Source organism: Callionymus lyra, chromosome 6 (assembly GCF_982586985.1).
Source record: "Callionymus lyra chromosome 6, fCalLyr1.hap1.1, whole genome shotgun sequence".
Classification (NCBI taxonomy): domain Eukaryota; kingdom Metazoa; phylum Chordata; class Actinopteri; order Syngnathiformes; family Callionymidae; genus Callionymus; species Callionymus lyra.
The window spans coordinates 32,837,685-32,865,669 of record NC_141823.1 but is presented as its reverse complement, the minus strand read 5'-3'; the positions used below and the strand labels follow the sequence as shown (position 1 = coordinate 32,865,669).

Sequence of the window (27,985 nt, the reverse complement as noted above, 5' to 3'; positions counted from 1 at the left end):
TATTTCCACTCATGCTTATTAAAAGAAGAAAAAAGTCACTGAACGGAGTGAGGAAATGCCGAACTTAAAGCAGGTAAACAAATGTTCATGTAACTCATCAGGATCATATTCTGTGGGATTTATATTAGTTATAAATAAATGATATTAATAAACTTGATAACTCTTCAGTCTTGACTCTTCACTGCTTCACGTCAGTTTATCAGAGCGGGGTCAGCAGTCACCCTTACTTTATTCCACCTGAGAACCATGGACTTAGAATTAGTTTTCACTTGGACATAAACTGCCCTGATGAAGGTCATGATTTGATGAAGCCAACAGGATCGGGAGCTGTGGCCAATTCTGAGCCAGCAGATGGTCATCTTTCTTCAATTTGACGTCCCCCAGCAGGTTCAGGGATCACTTCCTGCTCCCCTGACACATGTTTGAAGCTCACCCAGGAGCTGGAGATCGAGTTGAACTCAACATTTCCTTCCACTGCTCTACAATGAGTTCAAATCCACAGACCGCTTGAATCCTGTACGTGCCAGAGAAGAAAGTAGAGGAAACACAAAAACCTTCAATTATTTGTCATTCATCACTCATAAGTGACACGTACGTGTAGCAAATTTTTTATTTAATTTAATTGGTTGAATTTAACTACCATTCACTTTTTAATAGCACCATCTTGTGGCCAAAGTCTAAAGGCCGGTATCCATTAAGTTTTACAAACATCTTATTGTGATCAAATAAAAAATACAATTGCATATTACATATAAAGAGTAGACAATAGACAAGAAAATATCTCTATACTCACATAACTCAAAAAGGGTTAAAAGCAGTGATTTTTACATTCAATTTGAAAATGTACATTTAGGTAATTAAAAAGTAATTCCGAGTGTAATTTGGTGCAAAGAAATATGTTTAAAATATATATGGCATGGGAATGTTTTGGGGAAGAAAGGGTACCACTATTGCCTCATACATTGCATAATTGTGTTTATTAAAATATGATGACGTATAGGTGGGACAAATTATTTTCACATATTCTTAAGTCAAACATAGCTGGTTGAAGTCATAACTTGCCTCCATTGTTTGATACACTGCATAATTGATGTTGATGACAAGAATTTCTGCAGGAAATGGTATAAATGATCACACAACAAACTGAGATTGTAATCGTCACAAGAACAAAAGTGCACCTTTTGTATAGTATATCAATATATGTTATTCACTGAATATTAAGCATTTCACCAAGTTTCCAATTCTGATTAAAAAAATATCACATCATTTCTTTGACCTATGCTATATACTTTATTGAATATTGTTTTGATTGTTTAAGCACTTTGTGACCCTGGTCTGGAAACCGCTATACAAATAAAAATTACTTACTTACTTACTTACTTCTTTATACTTAGATTTGGTCATCCCTTACACTTTTTATTGCACTTTGTTCTTGTTTTTGTTTCTATGAAATTAGCGTCTGCTGTGAACTGGAAACCCAATTTCCCAAGGAGATTCAGAGGGATTAATAAAGTTTATCTATCTGAATTCACACAACTTTAAATACACTGCAATCACCCTTTCCTATACATGCAGAAAAAAATACACAACAATAAGTTTATAAAATCAAATATATGCACAACAATTAAAGAATGTTCATTCTAGTTAACATCTTAACTGCACTTGTTTATCATGAATATTATAATGTAAAAAAAAGGGTTGTCATCTCCCTCTTTTAAAAATGTTTGTGCTGACATGTCAACTGTGGGATCAAATCATTTCTGATCAACTGTAACTGACGCTAATTTAACCGGAGTAAACTTCAGTGCCTTGTGACCTCGAGTTTTGGGAATATGTGAAAGAAAATCCGTTCGTTTTCCTCCCTCCACATTTGATCCTCACTTCTTTTACCAGTGTCATTGGATGGATAGAAGACAAGAGTCAGATACACAATATGCTTTATTCCACTGTATTGCACAGGAATGTTTCCAACCATCTGGGATGGAAGTAGCAGACGGAATTCCCAGCAGTTTTTCACCCAACAACCTGGTGCAGTTTTTTGATCAACAAATGATCATGCGAAACAGCAGTGACACGTAAGAAAGCAAAGAAACCGTTTTTAACCTTTAAACACATAAGTCTATAAAAATCATCATCAGCTGAGCAGCAGTACAGAGCAGCCCTGTCAGAGGAACTTAAAGGACAATTGAAAACACGATTAACTTAAGTCGGCCGACACACGAACACATATACAGACTCGGCCTGTTGTCGTGTAAACAAGTGACTCGCTCTGAATGTGTCCTTCCTGCACTCGTCCACGACAGTACCTGTACTGATAAAGTGCTCATTCTCCACAGACGCCTGCTGCTGAGCGTCACATCCTCTCACTTTGGTTGCACTTCTGCGGTGACAGTTTGGCATCAACATAAATATTCCAGGTAAAAACTGTTCCTTCATCTAAAAAAATAAAACGAGTAGATTCAAATCCCACAGATTGTTCATCCAGACCTCGGCGGTGGGAGGGAGGAGGGGGAGGGGGGCAGATTATAAATAGAATAAATAGTTTTGTTCAGTACTCGGAGGAAACAGACGCCTCGAGTTTATGATTCAGTTCGGCCTTCCACATTCATGGCAGGAGTGGACACAGCTGCGTCTTCTTCTGCTGCTGCTATATCTTTGTGACGTAGTTGTTTGGGAAAAGTCCCTGCTTTCCCCGAAGTCTTCCACTCCACCATCCAGACGCATCTGTCCAACCAGAACATACAATGAAGCATTTTATCATTTTAAATGACTTGTAAATATGGCAAATGTCAATTCTGTCTTTTCAGAAAGTTTCTCGTTTTTGTGAACATTTCAGAGGCAAAATAAAAAGATTTACTTAATTTCTCCTGTTTTTTTGAGGTTGTCATCAGTAATGTAAACCACAACGTGCTTGTTTTATATCCATCTATTATAAAAACATTTGTACAGGCTGCCTTATCTCAAAGTTTCATCATCATGCCCATTCCACTACCCAGTACACATGACATCCAATTAAAGATCAACCTTTTTGTTGGATTCAGGATGAAAAACTATGGTCAGGAAAACTGATGACTGAGTGAAGTTTACTTCAAGGTCACTGTAGTGATGTCATCATGTAAACTCACCCTCTTTGATGACATCTATGACATCATCAGCGTTGAAACTGAGCTCGTCTGTGTCCTGGGCGTCGTAGGCATACAAGGCCTTGCACTGCGGGACTTGAGGTTTAGGTTTGGGTGCAGGTTTTGGTCTTCCTCCTCCTGGTGGAGGTCTGCTCGCGGAAGGTCGGTGAGCTCTGACAAACACAAGAAGAACTCTGTTGGAGGAGGCACCAGACACGAGGAGGCGATAGAGAAGCTCAGAGACATTTGTGCAGGCAATGAGAGCTGAACTTTCAAGTAATTGAAAGTACTAGGGCGCCACAAGATGGCGCCCTAGTAATTGTGCCTGCGCAAAAATCGAAGAGAACAGAAGCGATCTGTCACTGAAACCCCTGACACTCTGAATCATCATGTGAGGTAGTCATCTTCGTGTAATGATGTTTGGAATGACAAATGTAGTTCAAATCTAATGTGATGTCACATGAGAGCCAGCCGAGGAACTTCACAACCAGAAACACAAATCTTTTTGTTTAGTTCATCTGTGAAATGAAGAGCAACCACCTTCTCGTCCACCTTTGTCTTCCTTCCCAAAAGAAAAGCAGAACAGCACTACAAGAAGCTCTAGCAGGAGAGGAAATGTCTCCACGTCCTGCTCCTGGACGCTTTTGTTCGCCTGCACCACCACCCAAAATTTAGCAAACACTCACATTCCTCCATTTGAAGCTGCTCCTCTGTCTCCATGACTACAAAAGAAATTGTTCAACAATTAGAAAACACAACTGTGGGCATCAGCCTGCACCATCATGAACACCAGCAACAGTGTCGTGTCTTTCACACTGAAAACTTATTTAGTACCTGAAAAAAATGTAACCCATGCTCGAGCTAAGGAGCTACAGAGGAAGGTTCGTGGACAAGATGTTGAACATGTTATTTTAGATCATACTGCAAACCTTTTATTCTGGTCAGTCCTGTCTTTAAGGGAAACTACTGTCAAATTCTAACCCTCAAACCTTGATGCTTGACCAATCGCAAAAGGGTGGGCGTGATTATAGTAAACAAGATTTCATCCCCAGTTTTCAGTGGGCGGGGATTAAGCACATTTTCTGATAAAATATATCAATAAAAATATAATTTTGTACAAACAGACACAAGTACAATAAAGTCCAAGATCAAGTTAAGACACACTTAAATCAATACATTAGTTGCACTATAATAAAACAGCACTATATAACATTCCTTCTGTCATGACGATTTCATTTTGAATAGTCATGACTAATGTATTATAACTCTTCACTATTTTAATGATGATCTTCCCTATGTAACTTTGGACGACCCGCCGAGTCTGTGAGTGTCATGTGACCACCAAACTGCATTACAGCAGTGTGTCTGAGACGGTTCTTGCATTTATTTCCATCAGGGCTGAAGTACTCAGAATACTGTGAAGTTACCAGGAAGATAAAAAAACGGCCTTTCTCTTTGTTTGTAAACAAATGCATTTCAGTTCACACTGTTGCAGTTACACTGTTCTAACAGCAGGCACGGCCAGAAAAAAATGTGGATCACAATCTACTGATGGTTCCTCGCACACGGTTCTGGACCAGAGGAGAGAAATCCTTCCAGGCTGTTGCTCCTAAGCTTTGAAACGATCTTCCTCTCTTACATCTTAAGATTTTTTTATTTGTTCAGGCTTTTCCTTGATTTTCTGGAACTCCTGTTTCGTTATCAGTTTTATCTTGACCTTTAAAGTATATACTTTATTGAGTATTGTTTCGATTGTTTAAGCGCTTTGTGACCCTGGTCTGGAAAAGCGCTATATAAATAAAAATTACTTACTTACTTACTTACTTCCACAGTAAATATGAGATAAGAATCTAATGCTTTCTGACATGACCTGTGTTTTTTGCTCATCTAAACAGTTGGCGCTGGATTGTCCTCAAGACAACGTCTCCCAGTGTGTAATTTCTGTGTGTGTGTTTTGGGTTTTAACAACTTGAGCTTCACCTTTCTATAACTGCAGGGAGAAGAACAACAAGCAAAATGTGGTCATGATTAAGGTTAGCGAGTTTACAAGCGTTCACTGGACTTGTGCTGTCTCTACGTGACCCACATACAAGTGGAAAATCCTCATGTTTGGTTCGGAGGCTCACCCCGCGGCTCCTCGATCAGGAACCCGTAGACAGTCCAGGTTGGGCTGCTGCCGGCCGTCTCCTCGCTCAAGGTGCTGGCTGATGTTGTTGGGCAGGAACGGCCGTGTTCCGTTCCCGGCCGAGTGATTCCTCTGACTGTGGTGCTGCGAGTTCCTCTGATTGGCCACATGGTTGGTGTTTTTCAGTCCACCATTCTGGTGCACCCCTGCAAGCCAAGAACAGAGGAGGTGAGAACAGGACAGAAGAGTTTCTGACGTTTGGCAGGACTGTTGTAATAGTGGCACCTGGAGGTCCAGGTGCTGCTCTTGCTGGGACCTTCTGGTGGGTTCTTGACGTATTCGGGCGACCCTGAGTGAAACTTTTCCTGGTCGGGCCTGGGGAATAAATATTATCTTTAGGTTTATCGATCTATTGTTATATTGTTTTTACAGCTCTTTAATGGTAAACGTTAACTTCTGTGGTTACTTTCTGAGCTTCGCACTCACGTGTGTTTTTGGGAAGTCCTTGGCCGATGCTGACTTGCAGCGCTTTGTTTGAGGGCTTCAAGATGGCCACGTCTCCCTGACCCTGGACAAACAAGATCTGCCTGGATCCCCCGCCGCTCAGGAAGCCCCAGTTCTCCTTCTTTAGCTTCAGCTCCAGTCTGAGAGAGAATATTATTGAGTAAGTATTGTTTATTACCTCCGCCAAGGATGTTCTTCTTTTTTCCACATTCATCTGGGGCCTCATGTACAAATAAGTTTGTTGAACTTCTACTAAATACGGTCGGACACTCAAATCTAGAAAATGGGGCACGTACAAAAATATTCAGATGTATGAATCTGCACGTACACACAAATAAAAGCACTTTTCCATTGTTAATCCCAATCAACGTAGGATTAATCGCATCCTTGTTCGTCCCTTGCTACGCCCTCATTTACATATTTAAATCAAATTTAAATGAACCAGAGTCCTGATTGAGGCCGTATGTACGCCACCTACAAACGTGTTGGGAATTTCGACCTTTTTAACTCTCTTTTCCTTATCAATACATATGGATGTGGGGCGTCATAGCTCAGATGGTAGAGTGGTTGGCTGCAGTCCAAAAGGTTGCAGGTTCAATCCCAGCTCCAGACAAGCTTGTGTCGTTGTGTCCCTGAGCAAGACACTTCACCCTGATTGCTCCTGATGGCAGATTCGGCGCCATGTGGTGCAGCCACATCCCATCAGTATGTGTGAATGGCTGTCAAAGCGCTTTGTGACCCTGGTCTAGAAAGGCGCTATATAAATAGAGATTATTATTATTATTATTATACCTTGATGTTATAAACAAAACACTGAATCCAGCAATTTCTTTCATGACTTTTGACTTTTTAAGTGGGTGGTCTCTCAATCTCATCAAAAAAACTGATTCTTGTGTTGCTTCTGTCCAATGAAACTTTCTGAGCTTATTTCTTATTGTACAAAGTTTCTTTTGATTTAAACTTCACAAAAGTTGTGTGCTTGTGCATGTTTTACTTACGTGTTACTAAACTTCAGTGGTAGTTTCCTCTGGGTCCTCTCCTCAAACCTGCGAGCTAATAAACTGATGAACTCCGTCTTAAAAACACACTCCAACAGAGAGTCGTACTCCTGTTCATGTACGACGATGAAGTCGTCCTGCAGCGTACTGAGAGAAGTAGAGACAACGTAAGAGGTGGTTGGTGAATATGCTTCGTACAGATCAACAACAAAAAACAAAGAGGCGACAACACAAGTACATGTTGTGTATGAAAACCCTGCTCAGACTTTTACAGCTTCTTGACTCATGGTAACGCCTGGTTTGTATTAACCCTCTGACTTTAGAGATTTTCACCAACAGTTCAAATTTTACCTCTAAAGAAAGTTCTCCCATAAACAACAATAAAAGCCACACATTCGTTCTCTCCCTTCTATTTCCTTCATCAGTGGCTCCACAAATGCTTACAACGGAATGTTTTCCATTGATCTCTTTGAGATGCGAGTCGACAACCGTGTTAGGAACCAAAAATGTTCTTGGTATCAAATTAGATACAAGTGTCATCTTATCCATGAAATGTTTAACTCATGCCAAATGTAAACTAAAACAAGGCACTCTTTATTTTCTAGTGTTGCGAGGGAATGTCAATATTCAAAATATAATATGTAAAAGTAGAAGTTAAATTATTAAAAGGTAAATGATTAAAGTTTTGTATTTTTTACAAAATATTTTCAATTTCAATTTATGAAGGCACATAGGTCCCTGGATAAAACAAAAATTGAAAATCATTTGTTGATCTACTTAAAGAAAGGGGAACAATACGTTTGTAGTTTCGCTCTGAGCTCAGATTATAATAACATTACAAACGAAACAGACGTCAGGCGCTGGTTACCTCATAGACACTGCTAGGATCTTCTCCATATCCAGCCGCCTTTTCAGCACCTCGGTCACCTGACCTTTCTCTGGTCCCTGTTTGACCTTCTCTCGTCCAATCAGATACACACACTTGGGCGTCAGGATTAGGTCTCGCTTGATTCCCTGTACAGAAATAAGTTTTCTTTATTTGTCCTCCTAAAGAATCGAAAAGTAAACTGACCTTGAAGCGGCGATCAAATTTGGTGACTGTGTCTGCAAAGTCGATCTTCTCCCTCTTTCCTAGAAACTGCCGGAGCTCCGGACGGTCGTCCATTCCAAGATAATCGCCCACAAAGTTCCTGTTCAGACTGTGTCGTCTTCGCTCCTTGCGATTGAGCAGCAGGTCGGAAGCTGCAGGCGGACAGAAAGTCAGCCAGACCGACGAACCGAGGTTCTTTCTTTGCTCACTCACCTTCTTCTCTCATCTGCACATATTTCTTCCGCGCCACATATTTCCTCCAGGCCTTCTGGATTGTCCTGGCGTAGCCGTCAAACTTGCGCTCTCTTGTTTCTTCAAGCAGAAAGAGCTGTCGATACAATCAACGTCAGAAGGTTATTTCAGCAATACATGACACGTAAAACATTTCTAATGGCTGTAATGGCTTCTAAACCTTGTTTGTTTTGTTCCATGTTAAGTGTGATACCCAGGTATGTTTAGCTTGTGTAGTAGGACTGAATGGTTAATAAAGGGTTAATAAAGTGAGGATGGGTGAATATTTTAATAATGTCAGATGCCAGCTATTTATCATACAATCTCACCAGTGATGTTGTTTCCTGTGGAGTAATGTGACAAACAATCACTCAGGACTCACTTTGGCTCAGACTAAACATCCTGCCCACTGTGGGCATCCACACTCAGCTTTGGACTCAAACCATGACACAATCTGAGCGGTAGAAAGTCTCAGTCCATAATGGAAGTTCCCTCAAAGCCATTAACCATCGCAGCCGATAAATGTCGTTCACTGAGGTTAATACTCGACTCTAGAGTGGATGTTCAGTTCAGCTTTTCTCTTCTAAAATTGCTGAGATCCAAGCGTCTCCCATCGAACATGACTTTAAATGAATAAACATCAGCATTTTATTAGCAGGTAGTTCATTAAACTGTGTTTTGGCAAAATCTTGTAGATCTCAAGTATCACGGGATAGGACTGGTTTAAAAAGATTAAAATGCCATTTATGCTGCGAAGACGCTATCACAACCACAGGGGGAAGACAAGTGCTGTGATTGTGACGTGGCAGCTCGTCCATCACCACATCTCCGCTCCAACATCTGGCTCATGAGTGGAACAAACTCCACTTGTTACATCCACCAGAACAAACGTCAGTGACTAATTACATGGTGTCAGTGTCTTATCAGACAGAGGGCTTGTTTGGAGAAACCCGTCAGCTCATGTCAGCGGCCCTCCTCTGATATTTGGCTTTCATAAGCTCATTTATTTGACCTAGACTCTCAGTTGGGGGATGGGTTTTCTTGGCCGCACTCTGTAGCAGTGAATAAGTGAAGTCATTGAGGATCAGCTGTGAGACTGGCCTGAGACTAAGATGCTTCTGTGATCGTTTCCAAATACGTGTGCACTCGTCATATATAGTGTGCATAAATGCTGGGGAGAGAGCCGCCGCTCACAAGTGCTGCTTTCATCCAATTCCCCGAGAAGTGGTGGAAAAAGACTTGACAATGTTCCCCAAGTCTGCGACCACAGCCTGTGCCCGGGTCTGTTGACTCAGTGGTGACGTGGTGAGGCGGTGGGCGGAGTCTCTTCTTTGACTACATTATTTGAGATTCTGAGTCAAGTGTCCTTTTATGGTGTTATGGTGGAAACATTGTAGCACCTCGTCCTCACACAGACGTACAGTGTGACTTCTTTCTTTGACCACCAGAATTGATCCACAATAGAAGTGGTCAGATGTGATGTTTTTCTTCTACATGCCCGACCACACTGATCAAAATAAAACGAGCAGAACAAGTGACATCTCACCGACTCAGGGGCTTTGACGAAGATCTTAGTACGACCCAGCTGGAACTGATCTTGGTCCATGTTGACAGAGCGCAGGAGATGAAGGACGCCTTGTTTCTCTTCCCCTCGCCACGTCGGCCACGACTCTTTGGTCAGGATTGCATACCTGTAGTAGTGTCAGAGCAGGTGAAGTGAGTCGTCTCTGTCATTCATCCAGTCTTTACACCTCTCATCTTTTCTGCAGTTTTAATAAGAGAAACTGAATGAGACCTGATCAGAGTTCTCAAAGCTCTAGTGAGGCTACCATCAAACTGGCTGTCAAATGACAAAACACATGACACTCACAGATGATTTGTTATGTTGTTTAGTTGTTCTAAACAGATCTGCAGTTAGAAGCCATGAACGCTTTTATTGAGATTTGTTCATCATAATTTCGTCAACAGACACAAACACAATGATCACATAACCTCCTTGGCAGAGGTCAATATTGAGTAGTCACCTGTTGAGGAACTTTTTGAAGACTCTGCGGTAGGCGTAGCCAGCACGCCTCACCCTGATGTTCTCCTTCAGACCCAGGTATTCCACCTGGTGTTTGACACTAAACAGAGACATATTTACATCATACACATGATTCACTTTCATATTTTCGAAGTTGGCTGATGTGCTTGAACATTCATGAAAGAATACAAGTTTTAGTGGATGACTTTCAGCAGTATTTTACAGATTCACACTTCCTGTCAAAGCAGACTTCAACTGCTAATTAACAAGTCGGAATTTCAACAGGAAGTTCAAACCGAAAACAAGGGTGCTGATATTTAGGAGGGTCAAGAAAGGAGGGAAACTAAAACAAAGGCACATTTAGAGAGGAATGACTTAAAGGAAAGAAAGAATGGCTGTCACTTACTCAAATGGGTGAAAACAAGGAAATCAGGCGTTTAGAAATCACATTAGCAAAGCGAGGAAACGGTAGTGATGTCATCAAACACTTTAGACTAAACAATGCAAACACACACAACGTACCGACTTTCCTCCCAGTCTCTCGGCTTCTTGGTTTCATTTGGTTTGATGCAGCGGATGTAGTGCGGAGTACATTTCATCAACGTGCTGACCAGATCGTTGGCTTGTTTCTGCCGCACAGATACAAGCATTAGAAGACGCTGATGCTGTGAGTGACAAAGCAGGACATTTATGGAAAAGTACCTTTATTTTGCTGCCGGCAGTTGAGGGTCGACCTTTCTTCTCCGCGTTGAGGTTTTCCGGAAACAATGCTCTGATAAAGGCGCTGTCATGTGACACACATTAGTGTAAATACGTTTCTTCCGTTTACTCGTTATCAAGTTTATTTTTTCTTCTTTATTAAGTCCAAAAGATTCAGTGAAATATCTCTTAGATCATGAAGTTATGTCGAATATCCGATGAATGACAGATGGGTTGCTTGTGAGAACGTGATCTTCTTCTCTCACTCTCGTCTTATTTTAGCCCATATTCTTCCCTTCTTACTTCCTATTTGTGCGCCTGTGCCAAACATTTTTATATTCATGTCTTAGATGTTGTGCCTGAATTAGATCCTGTCTTGACCTTCCTTTACGCCTCAAGAGACCCGCACAGTCAAGGTACCAGCAGCCCATGTGGGTCGCTGAGAGTCGTACGGACAATGTGGGCTGTTTTCACAGATGGCCTCAGTCAGACAAAGACCGCCTAATACAAGTGAGCCCAGACTCCACAATGCAGCCCCACAGGGACGCTGACCAAGTAGACCCCCAAAGTCGCACATGTGAATTTGTGGAAAGCAGCCAGACGTAACGCAGCCCTGCACACTTCTGTTGGGTTCTACCAGATTCCAGATGAATGTCTCAAGCTTCAGATGTGTTTAATTACGAACAAATGCATCACAATAAAAGCCCTGTTCCTCATGCACACAATAGAAATCACCAGCACATGTTGCCTCCAAAGAGAAGGAACTTACGTTTGACTGCTCTGCATCAGCTCGATGAGGTCGGTGAAAAGGACATCACGGTTCCTCTCACAGAAACCTGCAGCATCGTAGGACACCTGGGGAACGTTCAAGATATCAAATAAATGCTGAAGATAGTCAGAACAGAAAAGACCAAGACTTATAACAAGATGTCGTCTGAAAACCTATAATCGCTCCTCGGTAAATAAACCTTTAATGGAAGATGAATCAAGGATTCAGGATCACATTTATTCTGATCATTTCTGATTGGCGTGAAAAGGAACCTCAACTAACGATAAATCATTTGTTAAGCAACAATATTCCCATCTTGTGACATAGAACATAAACAATTTGTAACAGCCAAATGATTCTCATTTTGCTTCACAGTCTTTATTCTGTCTTTTTAATGAATCAATGCATGAATCAATGTTTTTTTTTTATAAATGTAAACAACTATATTATAAAAAACAATTTACAGGACGAACCATGAATAAATCTTAACACACATATGGCTTAGTTCTACGAGAAAAGTGGAGTTGGTGTCTCACGTTTCCTTATGAAAGCAGCAGTGTTTTAAATGTATCTCTGATATAGTGAGCCAGGATTGGTGGAATGTTTAAAGCTCAGTCATAAGAGCCCCTCAAGACTTTACGGTACGGCTCATTAACCCTGCGGCATGTGTGCCAGGCTCTGGCCCACGCACATCTGGACTCAACAGCTTCGACCTGCATGGCTAAAATAAAATATTGGGAATAACAGTAACGTCAGAACAGCGTTACATAACCAAAGACCCTTAAAAATTATAAATAGACAAAAAGAAGGGGTGTTAGTCTGGGCGGGTCGGCACCGGCGTCAGCAGTGAAACTGGTACTTATGACAGATCATACAAAGGGGATACAAAAATGACTTTTTGTACTTTTCCAGATCATTCCGTCACTCACAGATTTCTATCATTAGCATGCCATTTATAGTCCCTGCTGTGGGAAATTGGGGAACAAAAACTCTGAATTTCGAAGGGAAGTTCTTTATAGCATGTTTTAACACCAAGCTCTTTCAGAATCAGAAACCTTTGTTGCCATCGTTGTAAACACAAAATATGCTTGATTCATTTTGATATTTCTATCCATGTTTTGACTAGCAAAAAAAACAGGTTTTAACTTTAGGATTTAGTAGATTTAATTATGTGTAATTACTGGTTTTATGTTACGGGATGAAGACATAAACAATCTCCAACTGCTGTTGGAAAGTATTATAAAGGCAAAAAACTTAAAAAAAAAAAAGTATCTTATTTTGTGTTATTATGACACAACCAGGCGACGCACACTGACACACCTTGCCGGCGTAGTGGTGGATGATGAAGCCCTGGTTCCAGCTGTTGAAGTGTTCGTGAGTGTTGATCTGGACTTTGAGCTTCTGCAGCATAGTCTGATCCGCACCCTCGCCCACCGCGTGCATGGTGGCACACACATCATCCAGGATGCACATGACTCCAGGTGGGCTCTAGGATAAAGAAGAGAACACTTCAATGTCAGCGTTAAAATAACCTCAGACTTTATTGCTGATCAAAATCTGAACTAGTAAAGTACTCAGGAAGTACTTAGACATTTGCCAAGCAGCTTATTTACACCTGTCTTGTGTTTTACCCAATACTATTGTCCTACAATGATTTTATTTATATAATTCAAATCCTTTTTAGCCTTAGAAATATCGTTGACAGGAATGAGCCTTAATGGGACAGCTGGTGTGTCTGGATGCACAACATATACAGTCAAAAGTTACAATATCTTTGGATTGAGGTGTTAATTTGGAGCAGAACTAAAACCTAATGATCCTTCTGCAATTATCAATATCTTCTGAAGGTTTAATTCAGATGTGCTTAAAGTAATTTTGCCAACAGGCAGACAGATAAAGTGTGACTACATCAAATAGTCATGTGCAATTCAGAATTGTAATAACCTCAGAACAGCATTGATACAGACCCCCGATCGTTTGCAGATTGCAGGTTGAAGCCGATGAAGAAGATTTTGTGGATTAAACCTCTCAGTGGGAAGAACAGATTATACTTATCTGAGCTATTAACCTGGATGTTTAAACTTAGCATTAAGACATATCTGTCTTCAGAGCAGAATGCATCAGAAAAATGTCCAATTCTTAGACTATAAGTACAACAAGTATTTGAAGCAAGCAGCTGCTGGTTCAAATGCTGTGTAAGACTTGAAACTAGCGGGAATACATTTGAGGGATGAAAAAAATTAAAAATGATCAATGTAATGTTTACTTTGCTCTCGATGAGATCACAGACGATCTTGTTGTTAAAATATTCAATGGGAGTCCACTTGATGCCTTCTTGAACATATTCCTCCTGTGAAGAGAATGATGGACATTTGGTGAACACTTGACATTGACACTGACAAATGTGAGCAAAAAAATTAAAAACTTTACCTGCTCTGCCTTCAGAGTTAATTCAATGAAGATCTGCTGGAGTTTTTCATTCACAAAGTTGATGCAGAATTGTTCAAATCCATTTTTCTATTAAAATAAAAAAGACGTTAACATTCAAATGAAACAGAAGTAGGTGAACTTTCTTTCCAGGTGAAGACGGATTTCCTTTCCACATATTGTGTTATGTTTGCAGCTGCTTTGTCGTAGAGGAAGTGCACATTGTTCAATACAATGAACCTTCGGCCTGAGCCATGTGTTGGTGGTCGGTGTCTTCCTTAATAACGACCCCCACTTTCCAAGTGGCAGAAGGCTTGTTTAAAGTGTCTCCTTTTTCAAAGCACTTATAATTTTTGATTTTTACATCCATTTCATTTCCATTAATAACTATTTACAAATTAGACTAGGCCTGTAAACCTCAACTGGTAACTCATCAGGAGGATGTAATCAGATTAGCTAGACAGTCGTCTCAATCTGGAGATGGAACTTAATCCAGAGTTTATAAATGAGTCTAATCCTGATTCAATCTGCTTCAGATCTTAAAGTGACGATGGTTAATCCAGCGCCCACCAAGAGCACTTACTTGAAAAATCTCAAATCCATAGATGTCCAACACGCCGATGCTAAAGTCCTCTTGGGTCTTCACCACAGCTTTGTTGATAGACTGGAGATTAAATATTGATTTAAAACAACATGTTTTTTAATCTAAATATGCGGTAAAATGTATGAGCAGGATGTCAATCTAGTTTTACCTCAACCAGGTAGTCAAAGACACGAGCGTGCAAGGCTTTGGAGAGGGCATCTCGAGTGTAACTAGCCTGCTCCACATTTAACGTCACATCGATGGACTCCAGTGTACTTCCCCACTTGCTGTCCATCTTCCTGCTGGTTAGTTTCTCCTTCAGCCTGTCTTGATTGATGCCCAGTAAGAAAGCAGGGAAGGCTAGAACTAAAAGAAGACCATGTCACTGGCAGGCTCATTTAACAGAAAGAATCACATGTGAACTGATCGGCCAAACTTTGCATCAGAAGACAAAATGGCTTTACAACTAGTCTCTGGTAGATGACCACGCTATGAACATCTGTTACTTGTCATGACTGAGAACAAGTGATGAGATGAGGCTGCATTTGTCAGAAGACAATATTAAATGGGTTGAGAGCAAGAGAAGCTATACGACAACTGGAATTGTGCACAACTATACTTGGATCACTGGTCTTTCCCAATAACAAAATAAAGTCCTGGTATCAGTGCCCAGCACAGAGGAATATCTGACTTACTACAGTGATTCATTTCCCCTGAAAGGAAATGGTACTACAGACTACGTCTGGGAATGCATCAGCGCACTAATAGCCCCTCTTTTGGGACACTAGGGTGTGACTGACCTTACGCCAGCTTCAGTCATCAGGAAAAGCAATTCTTTGTGTTTGGGGCCGATGGCAGATATTGGACTTTATGTAACGTTCACTGACTTCCAGGAAAACATTTTCACAGTTTTGGATCTGTTTGGTTAAGTTTCAGAGCAGTGTCCCTCAAGTGTTTCTGATGCCTGATTTCTCATCAAAGGGAAAGTATATCGTGTCACAGCCAGGCTCAAATGGTGGTACCTGGGAGGACCAGCAAATATTGTTGAGCAGCTGAGGACATTTAAACATCCAGATGTGCACATCGTAATGAACAAGCATATATTCAGTCCGACCAGCACTTTTAGCACAACCACAAGTTGAAATAGCAAGGCTGGTGAGTCGACACCAGAGAAGTCAGCTGGTCTGCTCATCACTTCAGTAGCAACTGAAATATGTTGGCACTTTCTAAAAAAGATTTGTGCAGACAGCTGGAGCCTTATCCGGGTAATTCCAGATTCTCAAGAAATGTCCAATTATAAAGCTTCGTGATTTAGTGCAGACTCTATCAGCTGCTGTTGATGCTGATGTCTTTTCGTTCTACCATGAAAGTTATTTTGTTGACTTGATTGTGCAGTGAAACGAGGCCCTTGGCTGAGGTTTGCTCCGTCTCAGTGCATGGATACTTACACTCCTCACTCTCCACAGCAGCATAGTTGCCAGCCTCTTTGAAGCTGATATTGCCCAAGTGCAAAACTCCAGCCACGATCTGAAGCACCATGGCACGATCCTCTGGTGAGATGCCAATGACTTCCATTGCATGCTGGCAAAATAAAAAGCGTCACACATCTGTGAGTCTTCAAAGGTCATCATTATTGTCAAATAACTAAATGACTGATGAAGAAAAAGTTTGTCTTCATGATCTAATGGGTTTTCTTTACATAAATGAGTGCAGAGTAAAGATGAAAACTAGGAGCACGGTGAGACTCACCACTGTTTCTTGGTAGTCACTTTTGTCGTTGATGTCATCCACCTTGTAGGAGCCGGACTGATTGAGGTAACTGTAATAATCCAGACTTGTGATTCCTAAGCTTTTCTTCTGGTCTGCACTTGCACCCTCGATCAACTTTACACACACAAACACAGTGTTAGAATTCAGGAATCTGTGTTTTCTTGTTTCACTTCATTCTGCTTTTCCTTATGTTTGTTCGAAGAACCCTGCGGTCAAGCATATTGAAAACAGATCCCACATATTTTTCCCACAATATCCCTTTCATGAAGCACATGCTGTCACGCTGCTCTTCTTCCGTCTCACCTGATAGAATATATGGAAACTCCTTTCCCCAGGATTCCTCATAACAACACGGGACTTCTCTAGGAGGAAGTTGGAGATTTTCCCTCCATCTGGTTCACCGCCTGAGCTGAACTGGATCTCAAAGTATTTCCCCTGTTGGATCAAAACGTCTTTTATCATTATTGGGATCAGCTGTTACAAATGAGTGCTGACGTATCATTGGTCTGTCCTACTGTTCCAAAAGTGTGTTTCTGAGTAAATTTGAATTCTCTGAGCATAGAAAATATGCATTTAAGTCATGAACTACAACTAAAATATATCAAATAGATACAATAACTTATAGATGGTCTTGTCTGGACGGTGTGCCTCTTTAAACAATGTTGATGAAAAAAAGCAAGTACTCTGGTTGATAAGTTTGTTGCATAAAAATACTCTGATTTATTACATCCAAGAGCAAATCTGCACGTAAAAAACTTCCCTCTTTTTTTTTTCGACTTTTGTACAAACAATCTGAGAAAATCAGCCCCACTGAGTAGACCAGGATTTGAAATAGGTTTATAGTTTATATTGTATAATTGTAGCAGGATTTTGTTGTTGTTGAGCTCTGGACTTAAATAAATGAGATCTTATTATCAAAAGGATTAAATAGTAGACTAGTTCATTTCACTCGGTAGTACATAAAGAACTATTTTGGTGAAGGATATTTCAATAAATACATGCAATTTGGGGCAAAGAAACACTATTTGAGAAGTATCTGTTGTTTGTCTACTATTTACTTTGAAAATCAAATGCAACAACATGTTATTGGTTAATCATGCTGACGTGGAAAATAAAAACTCTTACAAATCTGCTGGAGTTGTTGTTCCTCACGGTCTTTGCATTTCCGAAGGCCTCCAAAAGCGGGTTGGACTGAAGGATGATGTCTTTCACATGCTGTACGGACACAGACACAGTTAAAGATTCGTCACATTTCTCACCCTAGCTGGCAGTTTTTCTGAGTTTCCACTAACACACGAGTGTGCAGACACACACAGACGGTCAGGGAAACACAAGTCTTTCTGTCAGACATCTGTGTGTCAGACACTTAAAATAAGCAGCTTTTGCAACGTGTACACAGAAATGAAGAGGAAGTCCTTTTTGGAATGTCTGGTATCAGAGGCTAAATTTATATTGAAAAAAATCAGGTCAATCTGTGGAAACTCACTCTTTACAAGTGTAAACATTTAAATATTTCAAATCAATACAATAGTCATTTGTTTAGCTCTAAACTTTAACTAGTAATTTTTTATGGTTACATTTTATCAGATAATCGTTTAATGGTGAAATAAAAGTTTTAATACTGTAAAACAGAACATCACAACACATTCCTAGCAGTAAATATAAAGAAGTGGATTTAATGAAAATGTATTTTTCTACATTTGACCTCAAGCAGACTCGAATATCTTACAACATAATCAGTAATTGCAACATTTTACTCCACCACCGAAGATTCATCTTGATGTAGGAAGTGACTTCTGATGTGGTAAAAGCTTTGAAAGGATTGGAAACTAAAGTCTCCTTAACTTCAAGATCAGGACATATGTCGGCGTGGGGGCCAGATGGCTGTAGTGGGGGTTGGTTGTTAAGGTTAAGGGACCGATTTGGGTGCAAGAAAGAAGGCTTTTGGAAATGATTGCCAAAACTAAGAGAGCAACTAAGACTGGTCTCAATCCAACTGTGTGTGGTAAGTTCTGATGTCTCACCTGTACTCGGGGTCCGCCTCCAGATACTCTGGAGATGTAGCTCATGATATATTTGGCTGCCACAGTCTTCCCCGCTCCACTCTCGCCGCTAAAAAACAGATACAAGTTTTGAATCTTATCTAACACTCAAGGTTACAGAAGGAAGATAAGTGTCTTGTTGGGAGATGATCTCGAACCCAGATGGTATTTCAAGTATCGCCTGTCACAGACCAAAAAGATTTTTGAAATGTCGATCATTTTTTACATTCTGTGTCACAGAAATCATTTATTTCTCATTTAAAATGACTAAACTGATGTACTTGATTATTTGTTTTCTCTTACTTGCCATCTATCGACCAAGTTATTGATTTTCATCTTGTTACTGCTACTACAAATGCACATTTGAGCTTTACAGCTTGCTGTCCCAAAATGGCCAAAGATTTTTTTTTTTAACTGAAGAAAAAGGTTTTCCACTCAAATAGCAAAAAGAGGGAATTGATCCGTCTGATTACTCAATGATTTAAGAATTATACCTTGATTTATGATTAGACCTTTAATGTATCAATGTTTATATATTAATCCTCTCTCTATATATGATAATTACATAGCAAACAAACACGGACGTTAATAGACTACAGTTGCCATTAGGATACAGTTTGTGGAAATCTGAAGCCAATCAACTCATCATTTATATCTATTTATATATCTATCCCTTTTTGAAAACATGTCTGAACAATTTAGTCTCTTTTTCACCTTCTTTGATGAAAATATTCAACAAGAATCAAGTTGCAGGATCTGCTTTTAAGAAGTACAGTAAGGAGGTAAAGAAAGCTACGGTCTATCAAGTGTCCAATTGAGGCTGGCTGTAGAAAGAGTGAAAGTCACGTACACACCCAGCCAATTATAACACAGAGCCATTACAGCCCATCTTTTGACACACACTATACATGGTTCAACCTTTTTCTAACATATTCTTCTTGATTATATTTTACTGATATAAGGATATAGCATAATAAAGGTGAGGTTGACCTTGCTGACAAGTGGCCATGTGTGTTAGCTGTGGTTCTATCGCCCAATCTTAATTCAGCCTCTGCCCGAACTCCACCTCTAGACCAGAGTCTGGCTAAAACGGCTGATGCCTTTGAAAGATGGCTGCGACTGCGGATTGTCATCAACATGGTGGTTCAGTGACAGACTGATGACATCACAGGTACTATGTACATGTCTTATATAGACTATGAAAAGAACCACTCTGTCAATGGACTGGTCAATAAAACAAGATGATTGCTGGTCTTCGATGTAGAGAACTATACAAAGACCATGTGACAGCTCTGTGTTGACGTCACTTAACTTAACACGAAAAAAAAGACAGCTACATATAAAACTGAGAATCAGATGAAACACGCAAATGAGGAAAGGTGGACAGGTGGATGTCACATTGCAACATTTGTCATCCATTTTCCTTCATCTTTTTTCCCACAGCCGTCATACACCGACTTCCCTTGTTGCTTTTCATTTGCCAGGGCTATAGTTATTTCGACATCTGTGGTTTGGCAGTGGCAAGTGTTTTTTTTCAGTACCTTTAAGTAGAGCGTCAGGCTGGTAATGCCTCTGTGAGAAACACAGCTGCACACTGTTAAGGAGGAAGTTATGGCAGCCACTCAATTACACTCCTGAGTCGTCATGACGGTAGCCTTTCCTCAAAATAAACCGCCTCTTTCCCTCTTTGTCTGCGCCACACTCTTACTCCAGTAACACGAGACAAGGAGGGCAAAACATGCTGAGCGTGACATTTTCAATTGGATGAAAAGTATTGTTTGTCTTTCGGCAGCTTTTCGACGATGGCAAACTTTCACACAAGGGTCAGATTTATTGCTGTTACACCAGACGGCTATTATTGGTGAATCATTGACTTGAACTTATCAAAACATCTTTTATGGACTTCATGTTAGCTTCAAGATGAGGATGATGAACATGGCATTATGGAAGGATGAATTAAATGATCAACAGAATGTAAAAAGTGTTTCATATGCACATAGGTGTGTTGAATAAAATATTTAATTAGCTTAAAAAATGAAATACAAATAGAATTCAAAATAGCATTAGATATTCTTGTTCCCCTAAACTGATGCCATGTTTTTTCGATTATAAAATCTTAAGGATGAGTCAGTGAACAGTTTATTCAGCTCAGGGTAATATTGTTTAAACATTTAGAATATTTTACTCGTGTAGCTTTAAATCATAACAAATAAATAGTGTTAAAATAGATGGCGGTGCTTTATACATAGACAACACTTAACTACTAGACTGGTCCAACCAGCTCTGAAAAACTCATCATCGGACATTATTAACTTCTCAAGCGCTGCAAACTTTACTGTTTTGTAGGATTAGCAGGTTTTATGAGCTTTTGGTCAGGTGACATGCAGCCTATTCAGCTGACCTAAATCAACACATTGTGTACTGAAAAGTATATATACAATAAATAAGGGAAGTGTTGTGAGCATGGTGAGGTTGCTATTGAATTCATTAATGCAGTATTGATGGTGTTTTTATTATGCTAAATATAGATATGTCTATAAATGATAACAAAGGTAATGCTTATGATGGCTTAGTGATGCATTTATGGACTTGTCCGTGATAGGAACTTTTAAGACTACTTTGCTATTTCTCTGACTGGGCCAGATGTTTTTCCAGGAACACGTTTAAAACTTTTAAAAAACATTATCCTTAACCTTTATCTTGGTTGCTGATTGGGTCAATCTTTATCAGCAGAATGAGCAACCACACATTTTCCAGATAAGTGAACTGCCTTCAACGTTGCTTAATTTCTCGTCCTGTATTTGCTTAGTGGATGAAGGTCCAGCGACCACATTGCACGTCCAGCAGTTCAGAGCTTCTCTGAGACCGTGTTCATCCCAAAACCACTTCCACTGTTGTTTGTTCAATGACTCCATCGTAGGAGAAAGAAAGTGGGCGAGCAACAGCAGGATAAAGTGCTAAGTAAGACTCATTCACCATAAAGCATGCACTTTTGGAGCTGCTGGATCATGACACACAACTTTTGTGGGTGTAGATATTGCAGAAACAACACTGGAGTCACACTGATCAGCAACATTCAAACCATCTGGGTAATCTAAAGGATTCATTTTTTCATTTCATTTTAATCAACAAAAAACAATTAAAAAAAAACAAAAACAACTCCCCACTCTTGTTTACAACCATCCTCAAAACATCAACGTTGTATGTTCTAAGTTCTGTGAGCACCGAGAACGAACTTGCCAGAAGAGCTTAAAGAGTTTAGTCATTTTGTTCAAAAGTATCACTAGATCAATGTTTTCACATAGATAGAATTACCGGAGTTCATCCTCCACTGAAGGAGAAAGCAAATGTTGGAAAGCAATCACAGACGGTAACACGTTCAATCAGCTGAGGAAAGCGATGCAGTCGAACCCGTTTGGTTACTTCTCTGGTTCCTCTATTGTTATGAACGGCAGAGTCACCTTTGTCATATCTCCTCATAGATCATGTTGCAGAGAATATTATCTGCTGCCTTCGTCTCTCTACCTCTCTCTCGTGACTCACGAACACCGAGAGTGACGGAATCACATGCCACTAAACCAACCTTGAAACCATTATAAAGAACCAGATCCTACCTGATGATGACGCACTGGTTCTCACTGTCGATCATCATGTTCCTGTACATGTTATCTGCCAGGGCGTAGATGTGAGGAGGGTTTTCATACTGCGCCTGGGGGTTTCAAAAATGTGAGACAGTTAGGATCCAAACTAACTTGAAACTAAACGGTTCAAGTTGTGATGGCAAACAAAACAATTGACTCAATCAAATCAAAAAATAAACATTTGATTTATACCATTCATTATTATGTGAAGTAGGACCTGGACTGTTGCAGTGCATAATGGGGGAGTTGAGTGGTGGTCAAAAACTGGCACATAATTGTCACTTGTTTGCATACATTTGTGCTCTTTTTACTGACATAATATTCTTAAATAGATTTCTTTGGTTAAATATTTGTCAGGTCATAGATAATGACTTCGAGACTGACTTCGAGAATGTTAATGTAAATTAAACTATAATGATTTTGTGGACGTCAATTACATTAAGCATGTGTTTTAAAGGAACAACACACAAATATACAAAATAATTACCTCAATACTGTTATTTTGTTTAACAAATTATACAATCTATATATATTTTATATATATCAAATTTTACCATTTTGTTCCTTTACTTTAACTTTGTTCATTTTAGTTGAACTATCTGTATTTATTCATTTATTAAATACTATGCTAGGCTAAGTTCTAATTTCTTTGGTAAAAAATATTTTTTTAATTTTTTAGATTTATTTATTTTATACAGAATGTAATTATTCATATTTTATCCAATGTGAGGTCTTAATGTATTGAAAATATTACAAATTATTGATGATCATAGCATCAAAAAATGTTCAGACAAATGTATTAAAACATTTTTATTTTAAAAAGTAACTGATATATTGCCAATATTTACACAGTTATATCAAGTTTTGTTCAATAATGTATAATGTCAGGGATATACTCAGCACATGTTTCTGAACAATTTGACATTTACAAATAAAAACAAAAGGTAGGAATATGAAAGTGTTTTCTTACCGCGCCCTGGTACATCTCAATTTCTTTTTCACCAAAGTACGGCATCTGTTTGAAAGGGTTGACGGAGATAAGCACAGGGCCGATGTATGTCTTGTGATTTCAGGAGTTAAGCAGATAAGTTAGCAGGAAAGAAAATGCGTTGACTTTGCTGGTTTTCTTGAGACCACATTGAAAAAGTTTGATGTCAGTAAGTCATGGACGGTCAAGAGAATAATTTACTATCGGTTGTTTCAAATGACAGAAAATAGACCGACCATGTAACACTGTGAGGTTTTATGCTGTGAAAGCCAAATCGCTGCTTAAGGAAAATAAAGCTGCTATTGTGGGTGGCCAACACTGACCCACAGCGCTGGCTGGCAGCACAGTTGGTGCTATTTACTGGCCAAATTCAAAGTCTTGTTTCAGAGTTGTTGAATCCAAAAGTGCAATTTACTGAGGCTCAGCTCTGCCTGACTGCTCTTTTGAGAGTTCACGGACTTAACCAAAGCTTTCATTCATGAGCTCAACTTGGTACACGACAGGCTTGTGTGAGCAGCTGAAGGTTAAAGACGTCCAACTCTAGCTGTAAACTTGCACCCAGGTGAGTACGAGCCAAGGTATTGTAGTTTAATGAATGACTTTTCCGCTGTTCTGGGAAAGCAGTCACCCTGCAATTCCTCATGGAGGTGCAACTGAATAGCAAGGATACAAAGATGTAGTCATCCATGTATCTCTTCTTGAGGTTGTCAACGATGGCGTCCTCGTTGATCTTGGTGAGCAGCACCATGTCGTCCACTCCGCTGTGCCTGACATTGTGGCTCTGCCAGTGGTAGCGGTAGTGCCCCCGACTCCCCTGAAACACAACAGTAGGATGTGAGCATGAGATCCAGAGAAGAGAAGCGCTTGTGTCATACAGTTTAGGTAATCGTATAATAAATGCTGAATGGAAAGTGCTCATTATCGCTCCAACAAAAGCTAGAAGAGTGCACATTGTGTGGTCTGCAGAGTGATGAGCCAGGTTTGCTTTAAAAATAGTGCAAAGTCAGATTCCCAGAAGTGATTTCTGTTTGTCTAAGATGCTTCGACTCAGCTCTGAAAAAATTGGCTTCTGCAGATGTTCTTGTTTTGTTTGAGCCGAGTGACTCTCATTCATCATATGCTATGAGTCACAGCTGTCTGGCTACTGTGGACGAGGGTCACAATGTGCTGTGAGGAGTGAGTCTGTTTCTCCTGGAAGGGGATCCAGTCTGAACCACAGAGAATAAGGTCACACAGGAGTGTGCAGGATGGAAGCACCAAGTCTGATCAAAGTATTACTGCTCAAACTTGAACACGCCAAGACAAGACAGGACGAGAGAGAGAAAGAAAGCAACAGTCGACAGAATGAAAGGCAACATAAAAAATAATTAGTAAGCAAAACAAGGAATAATAAGTTCCTCTATTCAGCAAATATAAATTAAGTCAGGACAAGAAAGCTATATAAATCTGTTGATCAAAAATACCAGTAATAATTCATGTGCAAAATAACAGAGGCATTCATCTTGTATCTATCGCTCTAAGTCCAGTAATTCATTCGTTTTTTTCTTTTGTTGTACTACAACCTTTTATGAATTTAGAGCTTGGGTATTCAAGCATATTCTTTTGTGAGGGTTTGTCAATGTATTTTTTTTAATTTTTGTATATATGGTACATTTCTGATTATATACAGTGACTTTGTACAGCGGTCAGTCGTAACTGATGTTCCTGAAGTCAGTGAACTCAACGTGAAGCTGCTTGCAGTGACCTTTCCTGAGCAAAATAAGTTTTATACGTGACTAGCTTAACTACCCGTAATTGCCAAAGGATCCCCAAAAGATACAAAACCGTGAAAAATACAAAATGATGCAGAAGCTGCTAAAAGAGAGCCAAGAAAGTTGGAGGACTTTTAAAAGGCTGCAAATTGCTCATTATCTGTTTTGTTTTTGTTTTTTCAGTTTAAAGCCTTACTTGGTATGAAAGGAAGAAAATAGCACTAATAATAATGGAGTGGTTTTGTGATTTTTTTTGGCCATAAGACCAAAAACCTAACAAAAAATCAGGCTCAGTCCAGGCTCAGAGCAAACTCATGAGTTATGGTGGTGATTTTGACGCCACAGAGAGCTCTATAGGACCCTAGTAGCATGAATGAGAGTGTAACCAAGCTGACTTAAGTGCCCTTTATAGATATACACTTTATAGATATATAATGTCCAACTACATTTTCTATAACATACATTTAATTAAAGATCCACTAATGTCTTCATTGGGGTCATAGCTTCTCATGTAGAAATCTTAGTGGGTGCGCGGCGAGACTTTTTCCAAAAGGATAAAATGGAGGTGGAAGTGTGGTGTAGTTTTGGAAACATTATACAAAGAGGTCCAAAATAGTTTTCAGCATCAAGCGGCACGACCTGGCAGCTCAGTGGTGTTTTTATGTGACCTGCGGGTTCTTGTTGTAAAGAGCTGATGTGACGTTTTTATTCACAACCAAACTAAAATTGCCTATAAGCCATGACTGGATGTGTGCCAAATGAAATGCAAAGGTCCCCTGCCTGCCTTAAACACGATATAATTTATTTTATTTCATATCTCAGCTGTTTTTAAGTAAAACAGAAGAATCAAGACAATTAAAACAAAATATGAATTATATTTCCTTATTTTCAAGTGACATTTTTTTGTTAAAATAAGGTGACATGAAAGTTAAAGGAACGATTTGAGAATGTGTTCTAAGGACACAACAAGTATTGTTTGTAAAGAAAAGCACTAAATATCCACACTGGTACGTTAAGAGACTCCACAGACCTGAATATACTGCTGGAAAGTTATTGAGCGTTTAGTAATGAACTCTTCTACGTAAAGTCGGACCAGGGAGCCTTTAATATCCACCAGGGTGATTTTACACTTTACAAGAGTGAAATTAAAGCACTTTACAGGCTTGCTCATGGAGGAACATTAAGAGCTTTTTTCAGCAATATCTTGTAGCTATTTTTCCTCAGGAGGAAAGCAGCTAATTATAGCTTGATTAATTCTCCAGATCACACCCATTTAGATGTTTAACTGCTTCTAGGTGTGGCGCCGGGACACGTAGAGTTATAACTTAGCAACAAAGATGGACGAAACTCTTACTGTAGTGCAACAAGTGGATGGTGACTGTGAAGTCTGGAGGTAGAACCAACACCACAGGACTGTTAAAATTGAAGCTGAAGGTTTGAAAGACTTTTACATAACTGGTCGCCTAAAAAAAGAGTTCAATTATGCTCTGGCTGCACATCTATCACAAAAGTAAACCAAGGTAAATGCATTAGATAAAACTTTTGTTTGTGTCTTTTTGGATCCTCCATCTCCACAACTCAAAGACGGACAGGTGAACTCAATTGTGTCATTGAAAGGCTAGTTTTTCTAGAAAAACCTTGACGCTTCAACAGCCTTTGAATCCTTCAATCAGAGGAAAGATGGCCGGCCCAACCACTCAGTGAAAACTACCAAATGTTCTATATTTAACATCTCTCTGCTATGTCTGGAATGAAAATATTATAACATTTGAAAGGAGAGGGACCAAGCGTTGAAGGTAGAAGGTACTCATTATATTAGGGGTTTTCCACGTGCTTTGATTGTAGCCTTGTTAAATGAGGTAAATGTTCTGAGAAAATATTTCTTAAAACAACAGAAAAAGGGAGTCGCTCACTGGGCGATGTAGCTGGGAGGTTCCTAAATCAACCACACTAGTGAAAGCTGCTGGGCAGGTCATGGAGAGAAGGCACGTAATGAAGGGATAAGGAGTGTTTCTTTACAGCTGACAGTTCACAGGAATTTCAACTAACCTTTCATAAAATACCTCTTTTTCCAACTGAAGTTAAAAAACAAAATGGCATCTCATGTTAATTTCTAAAAGTAAAGGTGTGTGAGGGCCGATCCCAGTTGCTCAGGGCAACAGGGTGGAGACACCCTAGACAGGTATCTGGACTACTCTGTAGTCATCAAATAATGTCTCAGTGTTTTGTTGAAAGAAACAGGAAACAAAATAAAATAACATAACTAATCCTATGCAGCACTTCATAACAATATTGTTAATTTATGTTTTTGATTTTCTGTCATTATAGTTAAAGGTTGAACCAAAAGTTAACTAGCCGTCTACCATTTTAACAATAACCTTAACTACGTAACTTAATGAAGTACTGAGAGACTTTTTGAACCATCTCTTAGTAAATGTGGTACATGCGGTATGAGGTAACATTGCAGTGGAGGTAGAAACATCTGTTCAATCTTACATATTGCTGCTTTAAACTTGTGGCCTCCTCATACTGAAAAACTTTTACAGTTAAATACAATTACACAATAAATTCAGATATTACAAGGGTTCGAGAGGAGAAAAAAAGTCAAGGACAGATGAAAATTAAACATATCTTAGTACCTTGGTTTTTGATGCCAACTGTTTTGCTGGGACAGGTCGGACTTGACGCTTTGCTCGCCCAGACATTGAGCATGCTTCCCACACAAAGTTGTAAATGAGCATTAAAGTCAATAATAAACAATATATATGCGCTTTGTAATTCAGGGCGAAAGCAGATCAAAGGTACAAAACAAAACAACTGTTCTACTGTTTCAGCTTTCATCTCGACGCAATAAAGATGTTCCAGATGATTATCTATCATCAACTGAAATGATGAAAAAGCAGCACCGAGTAAAACGACTTCAGAGAAAACTTGAATAGGAATTGTTTCATAGAAGATCCATTTTAAAATGTGTCTAGTTGTTCTGGTATCTCTAGTGTCTAGCTCAGAGCTCCTGGTTGAGGCTCTGGAAAGTGGCTGCATATCCACTACGGTCAGCACGCATGTGTGTTGGTGTGTGAATGTGTATCTTGTGGACATCTTTATGTTTATGGTAGAGTTTTCTTATTGGAGATTCTAGAGAGGTTCAGGAGTTCTCAGTTGCAGCCTGGGGCTCTGGAACTCCCCCTTATTCATCAGGCTGGAAAATATCTGCAATGATTT

The 27,985-nt window shown here is 39.6% G+C and overlaps 1 protein-coding gene across 1 annotated transcript; it reads right to left on the bottom strand.

The window, feature by feature from the left end:
* Positions 1–1,922: 1,922 nt before the first annotated feature.
* On the bottom strand, positions 1,923–27,468 carry myo1ea (myosin IEa). The gene is made up of 29 exons (XM_087792812.1): positions 27,403–27,468; positions 23,683–23,826; positions 22,995–23,084; positions 21,998–22,092; positions 18,366–18,453; positions 17,467–17,556; positions 16,645–16,776; positions 16,321–16,455; positions 16,020–16,152; positions 14,741–14,937; positions 14,572–14,652; positions 13,992–14,078; positions 13,828–13,911; positions 12,882–13,049; positions 11,562–11,647; positions 10,796–10,877; positions 10,616–10,722; positions 10,095–10,193; positions 9,617–9,761; positions 8,053–8,167; positions 7,822–7,991; positions 7,618–7,763; positions 6,750–6,896; positions 5,734–5,891; positions 5,533–5,622; positions 5,249–5,453; positions 3,809–3,844; positions 3,126–3,295; positions 1,923–2,724 (listed from the first exon to the last, which is right to left on the bottom strand). The coding sequence occupies exons 1-29, from the start codon at positions 27,466–27,468 to the stop codon at positions 2,648–2,650; spliced, it is 3,423 nt and encodes a 1,140-aa protein (XP_087648938.1). The 3' UTR covers positions 1,923–2,647.
* Between the last annotated feature and the right edge of the window lie 517 nt (positions 27,469–27,985).